Genomic DNA, 22,717 nt, shown 5'->3' with positions numbered 1-22,717 from the left:
TAATCTCAATGGGACTTAGCTTTGAGTAGACCTACACAGGAGAATTGGCTTTAATGTCCCTTTTGTGCTTATTAATGTGAAGCCATTCTTGCCCACACTTTGCTGCTACTTAAATAAAATCCCTTCTTCTCTTCCTGCAGTGATTCCAGCAAAAGTTCCAGTAGAAAATATGATGACGCTACGACATTATGCAGCTAATCCAATTTGGCAACATGACCTCACCAACTGCAAAAGAAGATCATTCTGAGCAAGTTCCTGGATTTTATTTCCCTCCCTGTGTCAATAGGTGAATTTTTACCGCCTTTTAACATCCCTGCCTCCAGAATCACAGCCTCCAATGAAAACGTTTCTGACAAGCACTCCCATCCTGTTTTGGTTGAAACTATCAAAGAGATAATGTTGTGTACTAACTTGATCGAAGAGGAGTCGAAGTTGCCGTTCAGATTCACCAACCCATTTGCTGAGACAGTCTGCTCCTTTCCTCATGAAAAAAGCAACTTTTCTCTCCCCTTGTGTGCATTCATTGGCCAGAGCTCTAGCTACCAAGGTTTTACCTGTTCCAGGAGGACCATAAAACAAACAGCCCCTGAAGACAAATGGATAAATATAGTAATCACTATTTCTTTTTTTCTTGTTCAATGCAGAAAGTATTTGTTACCCACATGGCACGAATGCCAATAATGATGGGCCCAACATTTTCCCCCGGTTCATTTTTTGTTTGGGAATGTAATAATTATTCTCTCTGTTCCAAATCAAGAGAAAGGTAAGTCTATCACTTCTTGCTGATGTGTCAGCTGCCAGGTCAGTGGGTTCTAGTGCAATATCAAAGATTAAAAGAAGCATCAGATATATTTCTAAAGATTGATTTCCAAGAGGAAAAGTTTTTACTGGTAAGATTACAATTCAAACATCTCTCTCTCTCTCTCTCTCTCTCTCTCAGGTTCTCTTACCCTTATGCAAATCTACCCAATATTTATCTATTTCATAAAATTTATACACCGCCTTACTGTAAAAGCCTCAAAGCAGTTTACAAAATGAGGGAAAAGGCAGAGGAAATCAATTAAGGCACAAGAGGAACAGTAGAGTGTTGATTCTATGATTTAACATATTGGTTCTGTTAGAAAAGCTCTGTCTCAAGGGTTTGCCATGTCATGAAACCCTTTTTTGCCAACTTCTTGTAGTTATTTTAAAGGCTCTGAATAACACATCTCATCTCTACTGACATCACTGCATGAATCTTCAAAAATGCAGTAACTTCTTTCCCTGGTCAGATTAAATCCAAAATGCTACTATGCTTTTTAGACCACACATAAAAAGCCTCCTCTGCTTTATTCTTCAGAAAGGGCCTGACACACACATTCGCAAAAGAAAAGCAAATGTTCGGTTCATCAGTCCTTCCACATTAACACTCCTTTTTTAACCACAGCAACAAGCTATAGAGGTCCTGACCATCATCCAGTAAAATCCCTTATGCATATTTAAGACTCTAAGCAAACTAAAAAAAAAATTTGTACACTCTTCAAATTACTTTTGCAATCACCACCCCATCACAGCTCCTAGTCAATTGGACTGAGCCAAATACATAGTTCTTCTAATTGTATGTATTGGAATTAACTTAATCTGAACTTTACAACTAGTTGTGCTGAATGGTTTCTTCAAGAAATAAGTGAACGGTGGACTTAGCCGGCCAAATGTTCCCTTCAACATCACTCTTCTTTCACCTCTGTGTTGACAATCTTGGGGAAAGTGGCATAGTACATCCCAGAGTATGCTAAATTCCTTCTCAAGCACAATATATTAAAACAATATACATCAAATACAAAGAAAATTTATATGAAAGGAAAAAATCTACTTACCTTGGTGGCTGAATTTTGAATTTTTCAAATATTTCAGGATAAAGAAGAGGAAATATAACCATTTCCTTAAGTGCATGAATATGATTGCTCAGTCCACCTATGCTATCAAAGCGCACCTAAAAGGGAGAGAAATAGTACTTTTTAGCTATTGGCTTCATTTATAATCAGCATAAGCTTAGAACAGGATCCAGGAAGTGAGTCGGATCCTCACCTCCCAGATCATTCCCACCATGGCCATTTTGACAGGTGGGCAGAGCCTCCCAAGTGTCAGTCATCTGACATCAAGGGACCCCAAAAGAAAAAAATATTCTGCAGGTATAGCACCTGCCATACCTATAGAAGAAGATCCTTTGGCATTGCTGGCTTCAATTCAAGACAGCAATGCAAAGGGGCACTTGTGCTTACTGCCAGCCCCAACGGGGTATTCTGCAGCTCAGCTGACTGCTGCAGGCTTGCTGTCACCACTGATCAGCTGATTGACACTGACAGCAAGGCCCCCCCCCCGGCTAAGGTACAAACAGGAGCATTTTAAGGCTCCCAACTGTTCTCTGGTACCCATGCTTCCACTTGCCCTATACCTAACGTATGATGTCAGGTATGGAACAGGTAGGCATTCACAACCAGGTTTATTAAACTATGAATTTATTTTTAACTTTGGAAGTGTAATTTATGGTTTCCTGGTTTGCTTGTTTTTGAGTCAGCAATAGACAACACAACAAGTGCTGATCTAATTAGGCAACTCATTATGCATTTATTTAAGCTTCGGATTAGCAATTCCGATTAGTTTGTTGTAAAATAGTTATGAAGACAAATAGATGGAACGCACCGATTTGTCAAGAATCATAGGATCTACATCAGCCAAACTTGCACCAACTTTCACTCGTTCACGCAGGATTCCACAGGCCAAGTCTTCTGCTCTGAAGTTCATAGGCAGACATCTGTTTCAATACAGATACAAAAACAGCACTCAATTAGGTCACATTCAATTTCAAGGTGAGCAGGGATGCCATCCAATGAAACTACATGTATGTCAAGGGGAAAACCATATGATGTTTCAATATGTCCCAACATAATACTAATAACTTCAGCCACCATGAGGAAAAGTGTCGCTAAGTGTCAGGGAGAAAGAACCAAAAGACTAATTTACAATAAGGAGTATGAGTACGACACATGCAAAGATACAAAATTTGTACGATAAAAAGTATAAACCACATAGTTTACAAGCGAAGTCTCAGACTACATCCCACCCATGCATCTTTAATTTAAAAAACACTTAAGGAGCAGAGTTGCTGCCAGTCAGAGCAGAGAATACTAGATTAGATGAGCCAATTATCTGAGTCAGAATAAAATAGTTTTGCATGTCTGACAAGCTTCACCAAGCCAAGTATAGTGAAGCTGTTATTCCCCAAGTTGAAAAGAACAAAAAATTACCTGTTCCTTGCTCTTGCCATGCTCTTAGATTTTCTTCTTTCAAAGCGTTCTTCATCTGAAGAGGTTGTATCACTGCTATGAATAGCATGCTTCTTTCTCCTATGGAAGCAACAAAAGTATTTCACTGAAGAACAGCATGTATTCAGCGTTCCAATGCTAACAGTTAAGAACACCAACAAAATGTAATAAGCAGAGAAAACCACCTTATCTTCATACACTGAACCGGCTCAGATGTCATGATAAACCAGTTTCTTGTGAAAGGACTAAGTTACAAGAAGCCTCACACTAACCCCCCTCCCCTTCATCAGCATATAAGACTGGAAGCTTTTACTTCCATTTTTATTAACTGCAGGATGTCATTTTATCAAATTCCAACTAACTATGGTTAATCTTAAGCAAGATTTGTTCGAAACAGGAGAAGTTAAAGCTCTAGTTTATAATGGTATCTGAAATGTTTCACTATGGCCTGGTTCTGTTGTGACTTGACCATGATATATTAGACCAAGTTTATTACCGCCAATGTACTTCCTGCTCCCCTATGTGTGTGTTGCAGAAACGTTGTCTCTTTACATCTTTTGGGGGAAGTGACTTGGGGAAGAGAAAGTAGTGCCCGTGGGACTCTCTCAAAATTCCAAATGTACCTATATGCCCCCAAACATTTCTGGCCCCTGATTTACCTGATATGGCTTCTTCTTGCAGGAGATCTATGTATGTCAAACAATGCATTTTCCCTTTTCTTCTGGTGTGCGGGCACTGGAGAAGACAAACCAATTTGAAAAACAATGCAATACAAATTTGTGTACTATTATTTTTATTTTCTTACAGATTTATACAAACAACTACATGCTCACTGTTAGGTATCTTGCTAAAGCTCACAACCTTTACGCAAAGCTCAGACCTTTATGCAATCAATCAATCAATCAATCAATCAATCAATAACTTTTTAAAAAACTCCATCATCATCATCAACTCTCCAAACCAGTTTTCTCAAATCTAGGGTTGCCATATTTTTTAAAAAATAGCTTTATTTGCAAAATTGCCAAGAAATTGGTTGTTTTTGAGCTATTTCTGAGGAAATTCAGTAAAAACGACAGTGCTGGCATGGGCTGCCATATGTCTGGATTTTCCCAGACATTTTGTCAATTTCTGCCTGAACACTGCTTGCAACTGCAGTATCCCGGGTACGTCTGGGAAATTCTGGACATATGGCAACCCTACTGAAATCACACTCATTTCTTTAAGACGTATGTACCACAACTTCCACTGGATTCCTCTCAAAATATACAAGTATAAATAAAAGTTAAAAGGTGCAACCAAGCAGATTTCCTATTTAAATTAATTATGGGCTCTCCCAGTCCTTTATACCAGGGGTAGGAAACTTCTTGTCCTCCAGCTGTTGCTGGACTATGAACTCCATTTGTCCCTGAGCACTGGCTATGATAGATGGGGCTGATGGGATCTGGAGTCCAACAATTGGAGAAACACAGATTTCCCATCACTGCTGCACACAGCAAGAGGGCAGAGAGAAAAGGAGTCACACAGGAGAGCAAAGTTCTACTGCTTATCTCATCATACCTAAATGGCAGAGGTTGTACAAGAATTGTCAGTGAAACAGACACAGAGTTAGAACCATACATAATTCATTCTGAATTGCTGGAAGGTTAGATGCTTTCTTCTTTTTCTTAACTGCGGTTTGACATCCAAACCAACAAGTTAACATTAACTTGAAGCCATGGTTTCAAACAAACCAGTCTATGTTATCCACGGTTTGTTAAGTCTAGGATGTCATAACAAGCCACAATTACGAAAAGGAAAAAGGACCTGACCTCCTTCCAGCTATTCATTCAGAAGGAAGAGCACATGAGCTCGAGGCTTGCCTAAGCTCATTGATTATTATCTTATACTATGCTGTAGTGCAACATGCAAATGCAGCAATAATGTTTCAAAGAACATCCAGAGCAAAAAGAAAAATATTATGAAAGGCCCTTGGGCTTCCAGCAGTTAAATAAATAATCAGGTAAAAAGGTACCATTTCTCTTGCTATACATTGAAGACAGCCTGACCAACACAGCTACTAAAATTAAGGAAGAGTGGTGTGCATGTTTATGCTCCTCTCTTACCTATAGGAGGCGCTTGGTATCTCTCCACTGTTTTTCTTTGTCTCAGGTTATATGGACGATCATTTTCTTCTCCCTCTGCCTCCTCTACTTCAATATCTCCATCTTCTTCTTGAGATTCTAGAAATAAAAGGCAAATAAAGAATTTATACAACTTCATTGCAGACTCTTGTAAAAGGATTCCTGTTAATTTGTAAAATGATTCTAATAGACAGACAAATAAAATTTGGTCACAAAGAGTATTTTTATAATATATCAGGATAAATTTTATCACAGGTGATAAAGAATTTAAAATCAATCCGTTCAGTGTAATGACAGATTCAGTAAATTGACTGAATATGTTCAGAGCAGAGATTATTTTGGTCTGTGGGATATAACTAAACAAATTTAAAGATGTCAGCAATTCCATGACTATATAATCTTGTAACCCCTATATTAGCTTTTTTACACAAACATTTTCAATAGCACCCACAAAGGTAGCTAGCTAACCTCTGTCATTACCTTCTTCTTCCCCTTCTGTGGAAACTTCATGGTGGTTCTGGATTCCATAGCTGTTTCTCCTAAGTGATTTCCTCCTCCTCTTGACACGTGAATACATATCCATGTTTTCCTGGAATAAAGATAATATCAGCATGATCTGCATTGTAAAACAAGAAACACGCATCATCTGGGAAGTGTTCAAGGTGAGAAATAAGTGATGCTTGGGACTATAAGCAATTATAAATCAGCTACTGACACTGAAGACACAGTGAGCATGTTATCATTTCCCTACTACAGCAACATCAACACCAACAAAACAAATTTGTTACAGCATCTATCTTCACAAATTTATGCCATACAAAAATATTTGCTATTGTAATAGTGGAGCAGCTGCTATTGAACAAGCGTTCACATTTTGGGGAAAGGAGCACATTCAGCATTCTGGAACTTACAGGTGGTGCACAGTGCAAGTGCCCCCAATTATTCTGTTCAAATTCTTTGGTCTTCTTGCCACCATGCAGCAATGGGACACCCACAAAGATGCTGCCCAAAGGTTGGGAGCCACAGAAATGAACCAGAGACTCTGGGATTCCACCACACAGAGCTACAGCTTCCCAGCAGCCAATAGGGTTGCTTGGGAGGGCGGGGCTGTTGCAACTTAGCCAGCTCATAAAAGAGGAAGCCTTGTTGCCTCATCAATTGGCTTTCACTTACCAAGCCATTTGCCATTGCATTTCAACAGTTGTGCAAGTCTGCTGAGTTGTGGCAGATGGGAACTAAGACAACTCCCTGAGCTATGACTAGCTTTCAAATGTGCTGTTGTACTGTTCGAGGGAGGCCTCAAGAAATCACAGGAACAATACAGGCCCTGACCACTCAACAGTAGAAGAAAACAACAGCTGAACTGGTCTATACTAACTTTGCAAACCCAAAGATGGATCAGCCAAATATGTGCTACACACAGAATTCGTATTCAGTTTTGCCAGAAGTTATACTACTGCTGTTAGATTTCCACCCCCTGCCACACACACACACACACACACACACACACAATATAAATTGACAGCTATTTTATATAAGCCTATATCACATACCTCTCCCTCTCTGCTCCATCGCTGTCATGATTATTTGCAAATGAATCAAACATTAATTTATAATTTAAAAAAGTCAATATTTTATTCATCTGTTTAAAGCGCTGCATAGAAGATACAGATATCTTCGAAATGTTTAAAATTGAAAGGGTATATTTTTATAACTTGAGGTCTGGAAACTTGAACTTACAAATTCTGTATCTGTCCACATGCGCAACCGTTCCACTTCACCTGATCGCCTATTCCGTCTGATGTTAATATTGTCCATTTCCTGAAGAACAGCTTCAGCAGTGCTGTAATATATGAACATTGTTTTTAAATGATATGTGATACTGTTTACTATGCAAACAGTAGTGCTCAGCACTGAGATTAAGTGCTCTGCATCCTCGTTTGAAATTGCTCCATCAAGAGAAAGCAAAAGGATGCTTTATCGCTTCATCTCCCTCTAAGATCAGGTGATAAAGCCTTCTACCTGCTCGCTAGAGATGAAGAATAAAAAGCAGCATTTTCCTCATGTTAGTACAGGTATGTGGGGACAGGGTGTCTTGGGAACACTCTTTTTATTCTCCATGGGTCCTACTGTGAACAGGAAAAGGTTCACTTCCCCACCACCACCTTACTGCTAGGGTGGGGAGAACTTTATAATAACTCTCATCCTGCAGAGAAAGTGTGTGTGTGTGTGTGTGTGTGTGTGTGTGTGATCTGTGTTAACATCTGTGTTAACACAGTAAGTTGTGAGATGATGATTTTGTGATTTGGGTATTCTGTGAATGCAAGGTACTCATGGAATGCTGTATGACCTAATCAGTTATAAACTGCATGAGCATGAATAATGGATGCTAGCTCGGCCTAAATTTCTGAGAGAAGAAAATATGATGAGAAATGCTAGTGCCTTTTCTACCATACAGTAGTACCTTGGGTTACATACACTTCAGGTTACATACGCTTCAGGTTACAGACTCCACTAACCCAGAAATAGTACTTCAGTTTAAAAACTTCGCTTCAGGATGAGAACAGAAATTGTGCGGTGGCAGCAGGAGGCCCCATTAGCTAAAGTGGTGCTTCAGGTTAAGAACAGTTTCAGGTTAAGAACAGACCTCTGGAACGAATTAAGTACGTAACCAGAGGTACCACTGTATAAGAATCTAGCTAAGTTACTAGTGTGTGTGAGAGAGTCTATGGATGTATGCGCACTGCATGAGTGTGCATGTGTACTTTGTGGTCTCTTTTGCGTATGTATGCTGCATGTGTAGTCTGCAAATATATTGGCCATGCACACCACTGCCATGTGGTACTTGGGAGGGGTGGCTGTCAATTGCCCATAGCATTTTTTTAAAAAATTAGCCACCCCTGCTTTATAGGTCACAAAGAGAATAAAAGCCACCTGCCTTCAGTAGTTACACTGAAATAAAACCGTGATAAAAACTGGAGCATAATAATGTCCAAGCATGAAATTTACTATACAGTAGATTCAATCATCGTTGTTAACATCTGTAGTTTCAATAACTTTGCAAAAACCATAGGATGTTAGAAGCTGAAGAAAAAGATCAAAATCTCTGTTAAACGGAGTTAAGACTAAAATAATCCAGAAAGGAAACCAATTTGTATGCATGGCTGTGTTTGATTAAACAAAAATTTCAATATTTTGACCAACAGTTCTGCACTAGGATATATTTGTTAATGATATGTCAAACACTTAAATCAAAAATTAATTAGCAGCAATTTAGGAATGGCTAAAGGACGTATTCTCGCAATCTGCAAACAAAATATGTCAGCAAAGCCAGTAATCTAGAAAACGTTATTGGAAAATTTCCACATACCTGTTTACCAGTTGGTCAAACAGTAAACTTTGATTCAAACTTTCAAATCTGTTTTTTCTGGATCGGCAACTTTTTCTGATTTCTCTACCTCCATTTATACAGGCATGGTCCCCATCAACCTTTTTCTCCCCACGAAGAGAATTGCTTTTGAGAGCTGAAATGATTTTAAATGTTTTAATAAGAATTATATGCTAATAATGATAAATTTAAAATATGAAAGGTACAGTACAGTAAGAAAGCTGGGAAGATACTTTGTCCCCTCTCACTTTCCTTGTGGGATCACTTTTATTATATTCCAACTTGACAGATCAGCCACATGCCTAAATTCAGGTAAGTCACCTTGTCTCTCTGCTTATTTTATGTATTTATTTATTTATTTATTTATTGCATTCATATCCCCGCTTTTTATTCAAGGAGCTCAAGGTAGAGATCATGGTTCTCCCCCTTCTCATTTAATCCCCACAACAACCTTGTGAGGTAGGCTAGGGCTGAAACAATTACTGGCCATAGGTCACCCAGTGAGCTTCATGGCCGAGTGGAGATTTGAACCATGGACTCCCAAGATCCTAATCATTATACTGTACTCTCTTCTTCTTCTTCTCCTCCTCCTCCTCCTCCTGCAATATCTTCTAGCTATTTTTTAGCCTTAATAAATCCTTAGTCTATTTCTATTTTATTTAAGTAAAAATCACCTTATCAATTCTGCTTCAACCTCATAATATAAACAAGCAATTTCCTTGTAAAAATCACTTCTTTTCATTTCATAGCCTCCCACTTCACTATTGATTTACGGTATATTTATCCTCATTTCTTTAGAGTAGCAACTATTTTTAGATGACAATTATCATAATGTGTGAATGTGATAAGAAGAAAATCATGGCAAAGAATGCTGCATGGAATCTTATTGGTAATTCATTTGTTTGCGTGGGCGAAAAAACAACAAATTCCTGACACTGAAAGACAGACGACACAAGGGAACAAAAAAAAATCACTATTAATAGGAAAGGTCATAGGTAAAAAATGAAGTACTTACATAAACTACGTCCATTTGGTAATGTAGCACCAGATTGAGAAGTTAACCTACGAAATAATTAAATTTGCAAAATATATTCATTTGTTCTATTAAAAGTTACAAGCCACACATAACTTGCATTACACCTAAATGTTACAGACTGAATATGACCACTGCTAGTATCATAGTAAACTACTTCTCAAACAAGTAGTTTTATATCTCACTCTCTTTCACAATAGATAACTATTCTTCAACACCTGTGGATGGGGAAATGAGCCAGAGCCAGAGATTTGCCCAAGTTCACCCAGGGAATCAATAATGAAATTAGAATGTCCTTATCTGCAGAACATTAGCTCTCAAATGTTAAAACGTATTAGTAAGAAGTAGTCATATTACGGAGATCTTAAAACAGCAAAAACTTGCCTATTATGATTATTTAACCCATTACCCACAATTTTGTGCTGGTATAAGACATAAGCTTCACAGGGCTAATCAGTGACAGGTTCCAGGACTGTAAATAGCTGTATGCCCAGGATAATTTTAGCAGATATGTTTCCCCATCACTGTTATGCTGATGAGAAAATCTGTACCTGTGAAACTGTTCAGATAAAAAAACAAACTGGAATTCCACTTGAGGTGAAGACTCAAAAGCCAATATTTAGGCAATGTGAAACATAGACTTGGCTCACATGACACAATATGGTTAGCAAGTACATACAGGCTGCAATAGAGGGGCTCATAGTCACTGTGTGAGCCTTTATATTGATTTTTAAGAGTCTTGCTAAGCTGCAGCATACATATTAGCTCATAGTTTAGGTTAAAACTATTTAATAAGTAATGGTGGGAATCAGCTGAACAGTGATTTTACAAAACACACCACATCTCTTTTTACCAACTGCAGGTTTATGCTTTATTCATTAATGGATTAAATAAACAAAATTTACAGCCACTCTATTGATCAGCTCAAGAACTCATAAGACACAAGTATTCTGTACATTGATTCTATAGACTGTAATTTTCTGTTTTAAAAAGTAAGAATAGATTTCAAATTTGAAGTACTTTCCAAAATAAAGGAAACGGGTCATAGCTCAGTGGTAGAGCACACACAAAGATACCGTGTTTAATTCAGAAATATAAAGCAAACAAATAACTACGGTGTTTCACCTGTCTGATAAGGCCATCAGTAGACAAATGGAAAAGATTCTTGCCAGAAAAATTACTGAAGCATTTACTCTATTCTGGAACAGGAAATGACTGGCAGGACCATTAGGCATTCAGTTTTAAAATATTTCTCCAAAAAGTAAAAATAAAGATGCTAGGAGATGTTCTATGAAACATGGATAAACCACATCCTGTCAGATTTAGGCCGAAGGTAGCAAGTTCTGCCCCACTTCCCACTGCAGGGCGGAGGGTGGGGTCAGTTAAGATGGTCCATTCGCAAAGAATTATGGAAGCAGGATTCTTGAATGCTCTTTGGGATTTTCAAGTTGACACTACTAGTGCTCCTGTTGAGGCACTGGTGTCACTACAAGATGGTGAGAGGGAACAGGCACTAACACCATTACTGCTAAGTGTCCAAAAATGGTTTTCCAGGAACACCCCCATCGTTCAGCCCAGAAACGGAGGTCCAGCTCTGAGGGCCTTCTGGTGCTTCCCTCCCTGCGAGAAGTGAGGTTACAGGGAACCAGGCAGAAGGCCTTCTCGATAGTGGCACCCACCATGTGGGACACCCTCTCATCAGATGTTAAGGAAATAAAAAACTACCTGACTTTTAGAAGACATCTGAAGGCAACCCTGTATTGGGAAATTTTTTGTTTAATGTTTTACAATTTTTTATGTGCTCTGAGCCGCCCAGAGTGGCTGGGGAAACCCAGCCCGATAGACAGGGTATAAATTTAAAAAAATATTTATTCTTATTCTTACTACTACTACTTCAGGCAATGAAGCAAGCGGGAAAGCTATAGTGCAAGACTTGCAGCAAAGATGACCAAGCACAAGAAAGAACTTATAATTGTGCCTACTTTGGAAGTGATGGTGCCAAAGAAGGCTCAGTTTGTGGCTACCAATGTGTCTTTGCGTGGCTGTTCTTGTTTTGGAAGAGGCAATGGAGTGCCTCCTTCTCAAGATGTTTTCTCTGGATCCTATAGCCAATAGCTAATATCCTCTCTTGGGGAAAGGTTCTCAAAAGAGCGATAGCCAGGCAACTCCAGGAGTGCTTGGATTAAACTAATTATCTTAACCCATTTATACCCAGCTTTGTTACAGAGTTGGGGCAAAGTGCAACCTTGTTGATTCCTCTTGAAAACTTGAAGGCTTTTGATATCACCAATGACATCTTCCTGGAGCGGTTCTGTGGGGTATTTGAGTTGTGGTGGTTCCACTTCTACCTGCAGGAATGTTTCCAAAAACTAGCAATGGAAGAATCCTGTTAGATGCCTTGGAAATTGTGTTGCAGGGACTGGCAGTGTACTATTTTGTCCTCAAACTATATGAAGCAGCTGGAGGCAGTCATCTGGGGTTTTGGAGTTCAGTGTCACCCATATGTGGATTACACACAGATCCATTTACTGGTTGAAGCTGTGTAAGTGCTGAACCACTGCATGGAAGTGGTAATAGGCTGGATTAGGGCTATCAAACAGACTGAGTCTGGACAAGATAGTGGTACTGCTGGTATGTTGATGTCGTACCCAGGAATTGGGTATATAACCTGTCCTCAATGGAGTCACACACTTTGAAGGAGCAGGTTCATAGGTCTGGGGGTTCTCCTGATCCACCATCATTACTTATCAACTGCTTATTACCAGTTCTGGCAGGTTGCACCAGCCACAGCTTGCCCTGGATCAAGATAACCTTGCCACTGTGATGCGTGCTCATGTAACCTTATGCTTAGACTATTGTAACGAGCTTTATACTGAACTTCCCTTGAAGATAGTCTGAAGATTGCAACTAGAGCATTGGAGGATCTTCTCTACTGTGGTGGCGTGAAACAGTATTTCAATTTATTCCCTTGGCAAAGTAGGGGGAAAGCATAAGGATATTTATACGTCAACTCGAACCAGCATAAACAGTGCATAGTTATTTACCAACTTAAATAACAATGTACATCCGTTGTGCAATTTTCAGACATATGAGACCATGAGTTCAATTTAAACTTTAACTTCAGAAAACCAAAAGCATTATCATCTATCTCTGCAATTCTGGGAACCAAATAGGAAAACAGAGCAGCTTTGTACTTAAGTACTAGCTACTGGTAGCCGTAGGCAACATGGAACTGCAGGCAGGCGAGTGAGCAGACTAGCAAGAGAGGGACAGAGTACTCTATCCCTCCATGCCCAACATATAAACCAAGCCATAGGAGGAAAACGGCATCCTCTATGTCCCACACAGAAATGCAATGGGCTGCTTCAAGAGGGACACAGCTCTTCATACATCTTCTGTCATCTCCCAGCTGGCTAGTAAACATTTTTGTAGGCTAGTAACATTCGTGGGAAATAGAGTGATTGAAATGCTTTATATATCATCTCTGTACAGTGTTCCCCCCCCCCATGCTGATATAACCAAGAAAACTTCTCCTGTTTGACTTCATTGCATAGCACAAACATTAGTTACAGGTTGTGGTTTTTCTGGGAGAGCTGAAATATGAGCCCAGGTTTGGACAACACGCTAGGACAAATAATGGCTCAGCTCAGCATAGAATGACTGAAGGAGGAGTCCTTGACAGGCAGTCATGTAGCAAACAGGGAGAGATCGACACATTCTTTCTACTTTTAGGCACAGAGCTTTAAACTAGTTCATCTTACGGAATGTATTACAGCACTTACAGCACAAGGAATTGCAGATGTTTAAATGTAAGCAACAGATGTTTTTCCACCACCAAAGCTTGTCATCTGAAATAAAGTGGTCGAGTGGGGGGAGAAGGAACACGCTGTGTCTCATGGACATGCATGAAATCAGAAGCCTCAGCTATATTTTTATTCTTTATTATAAAGTTCTAAACAAAGAAGCTTCCATTAGCACGTGACTGATTGAGAAATTATAGAGATTATAAGAAATCCACATTTGCTGGCAAAAGCATACACACACTCCAAATCATCACCTTCCCCTCCAGGTATAATCCCCATTTTTCATTGCATTGTCTATGCACCACATAATTAACTGCCAGGAAATGCATTAATACCGTAACATCAGGACACGGGACTCATTTTATTATGCTACGGAAGGGGAAAACTTTTAAAGGGGATGCTGTTAGAGCAGTAGATAAACTTTTTTGCAACATGTTTCACTGCAAAAGAATGGAGATTTGACATTTTATCAAGAGATTTACAGGGTTCAAGCAAATGGGCAGAACTCTATTGGACAAATATTTGAATACTGTTAACATTCTTACCGGGACTGTCCAGTTGAGATGCTCCATTCCTCTCGCTGGCCAGTACTGCGAGATTTTGATTTGTCTTTGCATACAGAATCTGCATGTTTCAAGGTACGTTTGGCTGGAGGAGATATGTGGCTATCACTCAAGCTACCATCACTACCATCATCTCTCTAAGAGGAAAAAAAAAAAGACAAGCTGATAGTCTCATTTTAAACCACCTCTCATCGGTAAAGAAACATTCTGGGACCATATCTGGAAGAGATGGGCAATCCATTTCTGTTCAGACAACTGTAGTACTACTTTTAGTGAACCCACAGGAATTTCACAAAATACATGTAACTAAGCCAAAACTGAAATCTAATCCTAGGAAGAAGACATGAGGAAAATGAAAGAGTTGCTTTATATCTTTCTCGAGAGACTGCATCAGATTTTTCACCAAGCTCCAATATTTATATTAGAGAGGAGAGGAGAGCCAACGTTTCCTTTGATCAAACTACAATATATCCCAAAACAACACATGATACATCTAGAGGTCATAAACGCTCTAAAACCTTTAATTAATAAATAATATAATTTGCAAGCTATTAAGGAAAATCACTTTTGCAGAATATTTTTACACCCTCTTCTCATCATCATTGAAATGGCTTTTCTTTGCTTCTGAAGAATAGTTACTGGCAACTGGGAATTTAAAACCTTTTTGAAGGTTTCAATGAATTGCAACAATAAACAAATTAAGGACTTGTACTTTGAAGTTCTCAAATCCCATTGAAATTCAGAGTCCTCATTTCCCTGCAAAGCCAACAAAATTCAAGTTTCCTAACCTCAGGGTCTTCTTTCCTTGTGGATCCCTCTCCTGTGAAAACCATGCCAGGCATACTTTTCAGTTTTTGCCGGGCACCAGAAAAACCTTTAACCAAAAAGAACCAAGGAAGTGCCCTAGAATACGCTCAAGACTTTCTGAAAGGCTGACATGCTATCTTTTTTTAAAATAGAAAAGCGCTGTTGGTGATCTTCTTGACAACCTCTGAATTCCACAGACTATAGTTTGAACACTACTGCAATAAATGCTTTGACTGCTCCTTAGCTATCAAGTCTTCATGGAGCTGTAAACTAAATATACTGAACACAGACAACAGAATTAATTAATTTAGAAAAAAATTAACTCACTATATAATTTAAAATATTAAACAGTAAGCTACCAGACCACAGCCATGTTTGTACATGCTGTGTGAACAACCCAAAGGTGTGCCTGCACTATTAATGAAGTATACCAGTGACACAGGCCAATCCTTTATTAAATATACTGAGTAATTCTGTTCTGAGTAGAAAATGAAGCTACACAACTGGTTTGAAACCTGTTTTTTGAGTGGTATTGGAGAGCTGAACTAGCTAAAGCAGACAAGGCAGAAAAACTGTTGCATCATTGCCTGAAGACACTTAGCAACCAGCTTATTGCTCAGTGTAATTAAAAACAAGTATTTCTAAACACAAAGCTTTAAAAAAAATATTATCACAAGCTACACTGATTTCCAGATATATTTCTAGTTTAGCTCTGGTGACTGTTTCAAGACAGCTTAACAGTCCTTTGTCAACAGTTATCCTTTTTTTTAATTCTTAGGAGACAACTACAAAATATTTTGGCAAAGGCTGGTTGTGAAACTATTGGGTTCAATTTAAATTACAGCTGACTACCTTGGACTTGCTTTGGTAAGGATGTTGCACAATCTATGTGATGTGTCTTAAGCACTGACATTAAATGTTATATTCTTCAAGGTAATACTGGGCAGAGTCGAGCATTGTGTGCATTGAATAACTTCATCTCTCTCTCCTCCCAAAAATGTTAGTGACCCCTGATCTGTAATATTGACACAGCCCAGAAGAAAGCTACAAGAATGATAAAAGCTTTGAAATAATTTCATGTGCTGAGTGACTCGAAGTAGCAAGTTTGTTCAGACTACAGAGTACTGGGGCGATTTAAACATCAAATGTATTTCAGAATGAAAAGCTAAAACCATTGTTTCTCCTAACAATTAAGGACAGAACTTACAATGGATTAGAATTACACAGTAAAACCCAATGACTTTTAGAAATTAACTGCAACAATCTGACTAGTAAGTGATGCAATTTCATTCTTGGGGATTTTTTAAGAAGAGGGTGCATAAGAATCTTCTGACAGGCTGTTCTGAATAACTTTGTTCTGATGATTCAAACAGATGATCCATGAGGGTCACTGAAGCATACAATATCCATTCAACACCTGGACTAGATGGGCCACAGGGAATTCAACATCAATTTTAAATATGAAATAAAGCCTATTATACTAGATAGATTTCTCAGCCTTTAAGTGAGATTTGTTTCCAAAAATACTTCAATTTTGATAAATCATGGAAGAGTGGTATAGACTTCAGCTGGAACATTTCTATGCCTCAACTGTAATTAAATACATGAGGGTGCTGTACGTCTAAATCAAGAAACGCTGAAAGTGCTGCTTCCAGCAACAAACACATGTAACAACTCTGGCAGCATTTCTCAGTAATGTGTTCTTGCTCAATTAAGTTGGGTAAATGTTACATAAATCTTCCCCTCCCCCCACCCCCCAAAATATAAATCACAAGAATGGAAACTTTTTCCCTGTTGTGCTAAATAAGGACCTTCTTCAAACAGCAACCGTAATTTACAAAGAACTATTAAGGTCCTTATGACAGCATTTGTTCTCATGGAATCATAGAATTGTAGAGTTTAAAGGAACTCAGAGGGTCATCTAGTCCAACCCCCTGCAATATCTTACTTCATCCCGAAGGATCATAAAACTAGCTTTGTAAATAACAAGGCAAGAATAATAACCACATGAAAGAAGATTAATTTTAAAACCATTTCAATCCTTTTCGTTTACAGTTTCAAATATTATCAACAGTAATGCTTAGGTTCTTTTTTTAAAAAAATCACACCTGAATCATACAATTTTTATGATCTGAAAAATCAATCTGAACAATACTCCACTTTATTTCCTGTACGTACTACCAAATATACAATAACAATACCACTTGGGGAAAAACCTCATTCTGTTATCTGTAACCTAGGCTACTGCAACTATGTTCATCCAAGAATCACTAAACATTACTTTTTCCAACACTAAAATCACCTCTCGGGTATCTAACAAAAATGGCTAAGGATCTCTTTTCTAGATAAACAAAAATGTTTCAACAACAAATAGCAAGAAGTTGCACAAGCTTATATGTCAATTATAATCATATTTACAGAGGGAAATCCTATTAATTTCACTAGAGTTGACTTTGAAGCATGTATTGCTTAGGATTATGACCTCACATAATGTCATGGCAGAATAAAAATAGCAAGGTGCTATTTGTAAAACAATCACTATTATATGTATGGGTTTTTTCCTTGGAATCTGGCTTCAAAATGTCTGCATGAAATCCACTATTATACAAGGTCTAAGGAAAATTTTAATAGGTCAGCTTTGTTCTGTATGGTATCTCATGGGGGGGGGAGACAGACAACTGTTATCTAAGTGGTTTTAATAAATGATCACACTTCACCTTTTATACAGTTTTTCCCATTCATACAGGCACATAAGACTTAACAGCAATGAACATAAGTAGTGCATGTAATTTGCATGATATTCAATCAGAAATAAGCGAAACAATGCTGAACAGAATCATCATCAGATTTCTAAGCAAACAATTTTTTAAAAAATTTGAAATAAGCCTACAAAAAAGGCAATATTGTGAAGCATTCCACTTGTCAAACAAGGAACAGATAAGGAAGAATGGCAAGAAACAACTGCAATCCAAGATGCACTTCCACAGAACCCTCCTCTTCAATGGAAAGAAGACAGCATGGGGATTCCCCCAACAGCTCAGGATAGAATAAGAAAATCCCTGCATGTACGCAAAGCTCCATAAGCGCATTAAAACAGCTGGCTAATATTCAGGATCTAGTTCCCAATACAAATATTTCAAATATAGCATCTGTAGTTTTTGAAAGAATACTTAAGAGACTCACTTGCCTGGCCTGAAAGACATTTTTCAAACACTTATACCTATATCTGCTGTACTAGGCGCATTTCACAATCATATGCATCTCTTTCTATGAGACCGAAATTAGAAAATATTAGGTGCACTATGAAAGTACATAACTGTCCTAAGAATCTGAACAGGCACACAAGCAATTTTAAAGGCATATATCTGAAATTAGTTTTCCATGTTATCATGGATGGATGCAAACATCTTTAACATTTTCACTGTCAGTAAATTTATACATACTCACCAATCTTAAATGCTTATGATTAAATTTAGGCTTCAGTTCTACAGCAATTACCTGGGAGTAAGTCCCAATGAACTCAGTGGGATGTACGGTGGTACCTCGGGTTACATATGCTTCAGGTTACAGACTCCACTAACCCAGAAATAGTGCTTTAGGTTAAGAACTTTGCTTCAATATGAGAACAGAAATCATGCTCCGGCGGCGCAGCAGCAGCAGGAGGCCCCATTAGCTAAAGTGGTGCTTCAGGTTAAGAACGGACCTCCGGAACGAATTTAGTACTTAACCCAAGGTACCACTGTACCTGAGTAGCCATGCACAGCATCATGCTGCTGTTTTATTAAATGGGTCTTTAAGCATTCTTTATAACTGCCAGTGCCTTTTCTCTAAAAAAAAATTTTAGCCATACTCTCATTTTCCTACTCATATTGAAATACTGCCCCTCAATGAGGCCAAACTTAAGATTCACTAAATGTTTAGGGGTATACATACCCCTGCATTCCTCCAGAAAAAAGCACTGCAAACTACTAATACTCAATAGGTTTTTAAACTCTTTTAGGAAAGATATTTCATATTCACACATTGTAAACTAGTTGGGTTCAGATCGAAACACCATAAGTTTATGTAAGGAAAACAAAAGATGTGCTTCAGTGTCCAAGGCTATCATACAGAATCACTCAACTGCTCTTTTTAAGTTAAAAATAATCGGAACATTTTATACATAACATACCGTACTTATACAGTACTTTTGATGACCCATTGATCAGGCTACTTTGTGACTTTACAAAGAAGCAACAGAAACAACACCCTTTAATACATCTATGTCTGTCCCTACAGAAACAACAGATTGGCTGAATGTGTCATGCCAGGAATTTATAATTTCTCACATTTGAAAGGTTGACAGATAATGCTCACATACAGTATTTAAAATAAGGTACCCTGAACAGGGTATAATAAGATTCAGTTGTGATTCTTTTTAAAAGTTCATGACTGCTTATCTTTTTTTATTGTTTTTATAAATAGATTTTAATGGATAACAAAGATACGTATAGTGTTGCTGTTTTCATTCACATAGTCCTATCTACAGGTCAGTTACATTCAGTGTGAAACACTGCTATCGTAAGCATAAGGTTGGGGTGGCAGAGAAAGGTGTGCGACAAAGTGGGGGGGTGATTCTTCCTTCATTTACATAGTGCATCGCCAATGAAAACTAATAAATAGATGAAGAACCTATCCACATTACTGATTGTCATTAAAAAAAAAACTATCCGGAAATGTAGGCAAATAACTAATCAAAGAGTCATATAGAGTTAGAAGGGACCACAAGGGTCACCCAGTCCAACCTTCTGCAATGCAGGAAACTTTTGCGCAAAATGGGGTTCAAACCCGCAACCCTGAGATTAGGAGTCTCATGCTCTACCGGACCGAGCTATTGATACGTTCCTCAAGAGGTAAAATTGCATCTCTATCCAAAATTGTCAGCGAATTACCCAGTTTCCCCTACCCTGCCAAACAGGAAACAGTTTTTAATAAAGAAAACTGCACTCCATTTAGGTTTTCTAAGAAATTTACAAAATTGGCAGTTCTAAGCCTAAACTTTTTTCTTCTTCCCCATGTTGTCCTTTAAAATGCAGTCCCAGCATAGGCCAGCGGGGGAGCCTCGCCGTGCCCCAGACAGCTGGGTGGCACAGGAGACCCTGCCAGTCTCTCTGCGCCTCCTACATACAGGAGACGGGAGAAAGAGAGCAAGAGCGCACATTGGGGTTTTTGTTTCCTCTCTCTTATCAACTGCCCCTTCTTCGCCCGAAACCGCCTCTACAGCTACTTCTTGAGCCGCCCAACCAGCCACACTTTGCCCCCGCTTAGCTCTTGGCCGCAGCCAGCAGCGTCCTCCTTCAGCTGTGCAAGCTCACACAACACGTCCTACCTCAAATGACCTCGGTTCGCTCACTCGCTCGCATAGAGAGCTGCTGCAAAAAAAACCCCAAGCTCCCTCCCGGCTCGCTGCTCACGTCCACCTCTTGCAACAGAGCCAGACAGGCCCCGATGCTTTCCACCCACCCACCCTCACTCTGGCACAACACCAAAGCAAGGCGGCCAGCTCGGATACAAGTAAAGGACCCCCCCCCTTTTCCAGACTCTCGTGTCTTTCTTTAGTCCCACAAACCAGACAAGCCTCCGCACACATACAGAGCAGCAGAAGCCCCACAAAAAAAAACACAATATTGTGCTTGCATGCAAATAACGCAAGCAGTCAGCCACCCTGGAGAAGTTCAGCCGGAGCCCCTTCCCCTCCTCTTGTTGTTGTTCCTGTTCATTACATCTGTAGACTGCCCTTTCACCCGAAGATCGCAGGGCGCTTCACAACAGAAAAACCACGCGAAATTAAACCTGAATACAAACAACAAATGGATAACCCACACACACACGAACACATCGAGAGTTTAAAAGGACACAGATGGTTTAATTGGGAGAAAAGAATGCTTTCGCCCAGGCCCGGATTTATGCAATGAAGGTACCAGGCGAATGGGGAGCCACCACAGAAAAGCCTCCCCAAACTCCTTCCCCTGCTGCCACCCTCCGGAAGAAAATCCCCGTCATCGCAGGGTCCGGATCGGTTCTATAGGGGGTTTCCTTCTGAGGTACTGCGGCCCCGAGCGGTCGCGCTGCACTTCAGCCCCTCGGAGCGGGACAATGAGCCAGCGCAAACCCCCCCCCCGCAAGCTCGCCCCTCTCCCCGCCTCCCCCTACCCCAATGGCTGACCCACACCGATAACGGCCCCTTCTTCGCCGCCGTCGCTACGGGACTTGCCCCGAGTCTCCCTCCCTCGGCACCCGCCTCGTCTTCCTCTCCCCCCACTGACCCGGGCCGACTCTTCATCCTGACCGGCGGCCGCCGCTGCTGCTGCTGCCGCCGCCGCCGCTGCCCGAGCGCTGGTCCTAGACAAACGGGTCCTGGACGAGATGAAATGGCTGCCGGGCCCGGAGCCTGCCGCCGCCGCCGCTTTGCGGGAGAGGCGCAGGGAGCTCTTTCGGGTGTTCACCATGGCGCCCCCCTCCCGCCGCCGCCGCCTCCTCAGCCGCCCCGGAGAGGGAGGCTCAGTCTCTGGCGCCGCCGCCGCCGCCTCTGCTTTGGGGAGCGGCGCCTCAGCCGCCGCCGGGCGAGGAACAAGGGCTCGAAGGGACGCGGGGAGCTGCTCCTCCTCTAGCTCAGTCACACACTAACTGGCCGCCATTACTTGGTTCCCTCTCCCCCTTTCTCCTCCTCGGCCCGCTGCCGCTGAGGGGCGCCGGTCTGCCGCCGCCGCTCATAGGGCCGCCTCTTCTTCCACCGCCTCCTCCCTACCCCTGGCAACATAGAAGTGAGGGGGGGGCCCGGGAGAGATCGACAGAGAGCGTGACGACGCGCGGCGTCCGGAACTTCCGGTCGACTTTGGAAGGGCCCTTTCGCGTCTCTATGGTTGAGGCCCCCCTGGCACGCTGGAGTTGTCGGCGGGGGCGGGGGGAAGAGCCGCAAGCGCAAAGGAGGTTTGGCCCGCCGGGTCCGTTTTCCGCGGAGGGAAGCCGCCACCTCCTCCGAGTGAACGCGCCGCCCGGTCGGGCTACATTGGGGTCGCTAGGCCCGTTTTTCCCCAGGAAGAGGAAGTGCGGCATAGTGGTTAGAGCGGTCAGACCTAGGTAGTCGCCACCAGAGAAGAATGGCAGATTAAACTGATGGGTTATACTGAAATAGCAAAAAAGAAAAGAAAAAGGGGAAGAATTAGAAACCAGGGAGACTAACATTTTAAATAAGGAACGGGAGAAATATATCATTTACCTTAAAAAGCACACCATTGTAAACAATTAAAATTACGAGTAGGGTTGGAATGATACTTGTTGGGCTATGGTTGTACTGGAGATTCATAGAGAAGGTGCAGAAGGAAAAAAGTTAACATAACCCGCAAAAGGGAGCAGGGAAGTCCGTTGGAATTTACTGAATTCTCTTCTTGTTTTGATTGTTTGACGTTTGTAAATTTCAAAATCTGAAAATTAAATAACTTTTTATACTTTTTAGTAAAATAGAATTTCAGGACCCGGGAGACCAGGGATTTTAGAATCCCCACTCAGTCATCGACCACACTTGTTCACCTTGGGATGATGGCTGCCTCTTAACCAGCCTCTGGGAAGAAAATATGGTATATAAATGTAATAAAAGCACACGCACAAATTCCTTGTCTCTTGATGGGATGGCCAGGTGCGAAAGAGGCAGAGCTCCTG

General features: G+C 40.5%; 1 protein-coding gene across 5 annotated transcripts in view; it reads right to left on the bottom strand.

The window, feature by feature from the left end:
* Positions 1–21,820, bottom strand: part of ATAD2B (ATPase family AAA domain containing 2B) — a 57,875-nt gene extending 36,055 nt beyond the window's left edge. For 2 of the 5 annotated variants that reach the window (XM_053380846.1, XM_053380849.1), the window contains exons 1-12: positions 21,325–21,820; positions 14,195–14,349; positions 9,829–9,875; positions 8,796–8,949; positions 7,166–7,268; positions 5,894–6,014; positions 5,408–5,524; positions 3,965–4,040; positions 3,288–3,386; positions 2,683–2,794; positions 1,857–1,972; positions 412–586 (exon numbers count right to left, since the gene is read on the bottom strand). In XM_053380846.1, the coding sequence (XP_053236821.1) occupies positions 412–586; positions 1,857–1,972; positions 2,683–2,794; positions 3,288–3,386; positions 3,965–4,040; positions 5,408–5,524; positions 5,894–6,014; positions 7,166–7,268; positions 8,796–8,949; positions 9,829–9,875; positions 14,195–14,349; positions 21,325–21,507 (1,458 nt within the window). In that variant the 5' untranslated portion in view covers positions 21,508–21,820. Of the gene's footprint in view, positions 1–411; positions 587–1,856; positions 1,973–2,682; positions 2,795–3,287; positions 3,387–3,964; positions 4,041–5,407; positions 5,525–5,893; positions 6,015–7,165; positions 7,269–8,795; positions 8,950–9,828; positions 9,876–14,194; positions 14,350–15,000; positions 15,061–21,324 lie in introns of those variants that run through there. The other 3 variants (XM_053380848.1, XM_053380850.1, XM_053380851.1) reach the window with 3 other exon arrangements.
* Positions 21,821–22,717: the final 897 nt, after the last annotated feature.

The sequence above is a fragment of the Podarcis raffonei genome, chromosome 3 (assembly GCF_027172205.1).
Source record: "Podarcis raffonei isolate rPodRaf1 chromosome 3, rPodRaf1.pri, whole genome shotgun sequence".
In the NCBI taxonomy this organism is placed as follows: Eukaryota; Metazoa; Chordata; class Lepidosauria; order Squamata; family Lacertidae; genus Podarcis; species Podarcis raffonei.
Note: the sequence above shows the minus strand (reverse complement) of the source record. Positions and strands in the feature narration are given on the sequence as shown.